At 32.0% G+C, this 6,116-nt stretch overlaps 1 protein-coding gene across 1 annotated transcript in view; it reads left to right on the plus strand.

The window, feature by feature from the left end:
- Positions 1 to 2,688: 2,688 nt before the first annotated feature.
- LOC108691878 (sodium/potassium/calcium exchanger 6, mitochondrial-like) overlaps positions 2,689 to 6,116 on the plus strand; it is a 6,931-nt gene continuing 3,503 nt past the window's right edge. The window contains exons 1-3 of the mRNA XM_018199813.1: positions 2,689 to 2,745; positions 2,814 to 3,031; positions 4,504 to 4,829. Coding sequence (XP_018055302.1) covers positions 2,689 to 2,745; positions 2,814 to 3,031; positions 4,504 to 4,829 — 601 coding nt within the window. The remainder of the gene's footprint in view (positions 2,746 to 2,813; positions 3,032 to 4,503; positions 4,830 to 6,116) is intronic.

Consider the following 6,116-nt stretch of genomic DNA (forward strand, 5'->3'; position numbering starts at 1 on the left):
TAACATAGCTCGACAAAGACTAAAGACAGCTAAGACGCAGCTTTTTACACAGTAGAAAAACGATGACGGTAAAATTAAATTTCTACAAATTCAAAGTACAAAAGGGTTTAGTTTATTTTATCTCCGTAAAATGGAATTATAATGAGATTCTCTTTATTTACTTGCAATCATCACACATTAATTATATCTTCAAAAAAACTACGATTTATGGACATTATTACATTTGATAGGAAAAGTGGATATTTTATATCATTAGAGAGCAATACATTCGTTCGATTCATCAGTTGAATTTTTTTGAGCCGATCTATGTATCCGCAATGCATCTGTCATTTTTAGTTTTTATCCCAAACATATAACCCCCCGAGTGAAGCGGAATAGTGCAACTGACAAAAATATCAGAACGCGATTTATTCATTCTTTTGCACGCGGATATTATTAAACGAGCCGTCATGCCATTGTATTTGTTGATGTAACTACGCAACCGTATGACATGAAGTTTTAAATAGATGTGTTTAGTATAATAATTAAATAAATTTCCACAATAACATTTATTTTTGTATGAAAATGTACTCATTGAAAATGAGGTACATGTATTCACGAAAAAGATTCATTACCTTTTTTTTTTTGAAGCAGCCAATTTAATTGAGATAAATTGCATCGTTATTTTAACTTTTACAACGACCCTTTGTTTTATCTTTAATATGAGTTATTCTACAAAACACACGGCAAATGGCTTAAGCATAACCGAGTGTGTACACTCGTACATACTCGGTTTCAGCAACACAATAGTAGTACCACGCCATTACATTAATTGTAAGAGTCATCTTATACTACGGAAAGAAGCTTTTGCATATTCTAGCCTTATATCACTCACACGCTTTATTATAAATGTGCAGGTGGCACAGAGAGCCAAAACAGGAAACCGGAAAAGCCAAGCGAGCGCGCTTGGCTCTCGTAGGGAGAATAAAAGCGCAGTATAAATTGGGGTAAAGCCGTTGGTTCCTTTGTGCCTTCTGTGAATGCAATTCAATAAAGTGTTTAGAGCGAAAGCAGTACAAAAGAAGTCTGGCGATAAATGACAATTTGCTGAAGTTGGCAATTACGGTGAAGTACGCTGCTGCTGAAAGGTGGGCTTAATGGAAAGTTGTTAGGAAGTAGGCAACAATAGAAGATAGACTGATAGAGAGACGTCAGAATATGAACTCTATGATTTTTTCCAGGATAATTTGCATGGTCAAGTGCTCGCTAGAGAGACTTCTACAATTTTACACTAAAATAACAAATTCCTCTTAAACCCAATTTATTCTTGTTACATTATTCAAGCTCTGTTCGATCTAAATGATTTATCGTTTTTGCAAATCGATTGTGTATGATAAGTTAGATTTATAAAGTTAAGATTTCTCGTTGATGCTAAAATACTAGCTTTAATTTTCAGGCACAATACGAAAAGCAGTATCATTTTTAATTTAAACAATGTTTAAAGAACGTAATCTTTCAGTAATCTTTGTAATTATTTTAATAAGCTTAGTAAAACTTAATTTAAGTTTAAATTTAACGAACGGATATCTGATAAAACATTCGAAAATTTAAAATTACCCAATATTTAAAATTACACAATACGCGTTTCCAATTATTAATATTTTAATGTACGTTATGTGCGCATTGTAATATTTTAAATGAGAAAGTATTGTATAATAACGGTATAATAACAATATCGGTTTCTAGCTCGTTGAATTATCTTTAACGAGCATTTCGAGAGAAATAGTTTTCGCATTGTTCCCTTACAGAATATTTTCGTGCAAAACTAATAACAACCGTGAAAGTTCTTGATTAGTTATAGCAAATCTAATGAACTGACATCGGTTTACGTCACATCGTTGAGTTTTCATTATCTGTAAACTGACAATAATATCGAATAAATGTCGATATAATATCACATGCTGAATGACAACGTATCCGTTTGCGGAGAGGCTTCCTTCCGTGCTCGTTACATAGCATTTCTTTTTTTTTTATCGTCTCGTCGAGAGCAAAAATGGGACAGAACGGTTGTTGTGCATCTAATGAGCCTCTTGTTGCTATCAGTCGAGAGTGCGGATGAGTATACCTGTTTAGTCTCACGTCAAATCACGCGAGATTCTTGAGTGCGCACTCCTGTTGTCGAGAGAAATCAACAACTATGTATCACTTTTTCCACAAAGAAAGATATGTTGCATCATATTTCTGTCTAACTGCAACTAAAATTCATTTGCACTGTTCTTGAAATAATCATTTCAATAAATCAATTGTAATTGATGTTGTTATACTTGATGTTGTCTTTTATATATTTTTATATGTTTGCTTCGTAAACAAAACCAGACACGGAACAATGTCTTAGATTATTAGAATGTTCATTAAGTTTCCTTGCAATTATCGATACGTATAGATTGTCCTATTTCATGCGCGCGCGCGCGCGCGCGCGCGTGGATGGTATGTCATTGTTACAAATTCCTTTTATGCATGCTTCATATTGAATTTACGTTTCGAACTATGCGCATAGTATGCACTACGTATGTGACAGCTTTCTGTCTATATCGCTTGAAGTTTCGCTCGCTTCTGCTTGAATAGGCAACGATCGAGCGGATCCGTGAAAGGCAAATACACAAAATATAGGTTACATATCGCTTCGTTGCGCTTTTATGCTCTTCGAACATGAGGTCGCAAATATCGAGTCTTTTTTTAAGACATGGGCATCTACCTATACGAGAGGTGAATTGTTATCGACGTCTCTTCCAGTTTGCGTTCTCGTCAAGCTCCTCGTCGAATCTTTTTTTCAGGATGATTGCTCGTACGTTTGGCAAATTTCCGCCGCGGAACGTTGTGAGTGGGTGAGGAACACTGAAGACTGCTATTCAGATTCGATGATTCAGTACACGATACTGTTATTCTGCTACTTCAGATCCGAAAACATAGCATTGTTTGTTGGCGGCTTGGTTCTTATACTTTTTTGGTTACTTTATTTATTCTTGATTTTGGGGACTACAGCAGATAATTTGTAAGTTGATTTATTTTGTAAATTGATCTATTTGTAGATCATTTATTAAGAAACAAAATTATCGATGAATTTTTGCATATCAAAAATTCTCTATCAAATTTTTTTGTATATTATTTGTCATAACGTATTTTCGTAAAAAACGAAATAAGTAAACAAAATAGTAAATAAACATAAAATATATATTTAAATGTAGGTACTTGTAAAATTGTAAGTTTTTTAAAATAAAATTGCATCTTTTCTTGATACTGAAATTGAGAACTTTGGCCAAGTTCAATCTCGATGAAAACGTGTTACCGTCTACCGAATATAGATGATTACATAACTACAACGAATTTTGACTTCTGGCAACTAACCAAGCCAATAACCAAAAGATTCATGTTTTCCCATATTTCAAATGTCTATGTTCTATGGAGCGGTTTCTTATAAAATGATAAACGAAAGTTTCTCTATTCTTTCGAGTTATACAAATATAGGGAAAATGGCAAATTGCCATGTTTGTTGTAGACTCGCATTCAATAACAAAGTTTTGGAATCCTGAAAAGCGTAATTTTCTAATTATATTTAAATACTTAAGTATCGTTATTGTCATAAAAATTGGCTTTTATTTCAAGCTGTTTTTTAATTTGTTAAATTATATGAGAACAAAAATTTATTATAATAATATATTGTCAGTAAGATCAACATAACGTAATAAAATACAAGCTATAAATTTATAACGCGATTTATCAAATGGTAAAGAACAGATGTATTATAAGAACAGATGATACTCGATATTTTCATTGTTTTTATGCTGGCAGCTTTAAATCCCATATATCTTTAAAAATTGCTAAGATTTTCGTAGCATTTATTTTGTTGCGTTTAATGATAAAAATATAATGGTTTTTATGTTATTAAATTTGTTGGAGTTCAACTTTGATGTGTGTAATCGGTATAATAGTTAAAACTCAGTTAAGAAAGTAAATTTACTTTTCTGTAAATAACATACTTTCTGCATGCAATAAAATAGCAAATGTTAAATGTATACAGGATTAGTTTAATAATATGCATTTCAAATGAGCGACTTTCAAATGTCACTTCCTTTTCAAGCTAATTGGTTCACATACTTTACGTTCCAAACGTTCCAAATAGAGTTGTTGTACACATAATACATATAATTTATACATATAATTACATGGAAATTGCCATTCAACAGAAAAAAACATAGATTTTATGTTATAATCAAAAAATAAAATTTAACAAACCGAGAAATTACATACAATATTATAGAAAAAATATTATAAAAAATGTATTACAAAATATGTATTATAAAAACAAGGAATATCCATTTTAATAATATTTAAATCGAAAATCTAATTTGACTTTCCAAGACTATTCTTGGTCTATCAATAAATTCTTCATTACAGGATAAACTGAAATACTTTAGACATAAGTATTAGTAGCATTAATGATTCATTACGACGTTTTTATTCCAGTTTTTGTCCAGCATTGACAGTAATAGCCAGTGTAATGCACCTATCGGATAGCATAGCAGGGGTGACAATATTGGCATTCGGAAACGGCGCGCCTGACATCTTCACGTCCCTCGTGTCGACAGGCGACGAAGCGATAATAATGTTCACCGAATTAATCGGCGCAGGTGTCTTCGTGACCTCGATGATTGCTGGTTCTGTCGCGATAACCAAACCCTTTAAAGTTTCGCTCAGGTCTCTCATGAGAGACGCCTGTTTTTATATCGTTTCCATATGCTGGATAAACTACGTGGTATGGGATGAGATAGTTTACCTCTGGGAGGCCATAAGTACGTCTGCTATCTTTATTTGAATCCGATAAGCTAATATTGGTTGATTCTTTCTCACTCTTGCCGCTATATGCTACGATTCTGTATTTGCCATTTTGATGACTAATCGATTATATCATACAACCACATTCATAAATGCGATAAAAATAAACGTAAATTATTTTTTTTCTTTGTCATTTTCATCAATTTTTATAACTATTGACTTGCAATTGACAGAAGATTGTAACAAGCACAAACTTTACGGAAAAAATGTTTTATACACAAAAAAGGTACCGCAAAAAAGAAATTATATAAGTATCTTTTTGTTCATATTATTATAAGATATTATCGATTATTATCTCATGTAAGAGAAGATACAGAGAATTAATTATTATTCGTACTTTATATTCGAATGTTAATGCTAGTAATTTATGCATGAATACCTGAATAGAATAAATATGATCTCGATCGTTCTATCCTATGTCAACTGAATAGGTGATTAACTTATATTAATAATAGGTTCCATAAACTTTACTTAAGCTAATTTTTGGACTATTAATAGATGAAAAAAATTGTTATATATAATACTTAATATTGCGATATATTTACACGCACGCACGCACGTACGCACGCACACATATATACAATATAATATTATATTATTCAAATTAAACATTTAAATGCTAATTAAATGCTAATTAAATGCTAAGCAAAGTAATTAAATTGTGATATTGATTTTGTCAAAAATCGGAATAATTATATAGAGTAGTATTTGGTAAAATTTATTGATATTTCACGTACCAAATTACGTCATGAGCGAGAAAGTTTATCTGCGGGAAGCCATAAGTGGTTTCATTCTGGAATAACGATAATTCTTCGGCGAATTTAATTAAGCTACGCCGCAATTTCTCTCCACCACCTGCCTGACTGGGCTTGCAATCTGACTGTGTCGATGAATTTTTGCGGGATTCCGCGGCAAGGAATCCGTTTCATCGGGAAAACAGGGATTATTGTTGCAGTGGATAAAGTCCATGGAAATAATCTTGCGCCCGAACAAAGCAGAATAGACGGAAGCTATTATTAAGCCACGCATAAAGCTGCGTCGAATATAATGATTCATCTTTTTTTATATTGCACGACGCGATAGTAAATAGATAAACAGACAGAAATTCAATTTTTATTTATTTAGATCAGTGTTTCTCAAACTTTTTCAGACTACTACTTTTTTAATTCTCTATCAAATTATTTCTAATTTCCCGTACTTCTTAGATATATAGATGTAATAATAAAATGATAATCTATAAGATA

This window comes from Atta colombica, unplaced genomic scaffold, assembly GCF_001594045.1.
Source record: "Atta colombica isolate Treedump-2 unplaced genomic scaffold, Acol1.0 scaffold55, whole genome shotgun sequence".
NCBI lineage: Eukaryota > Metazoa > Arthropoda > Insecta > Hymenoptera > Formicidae > Atta > Atta colombica.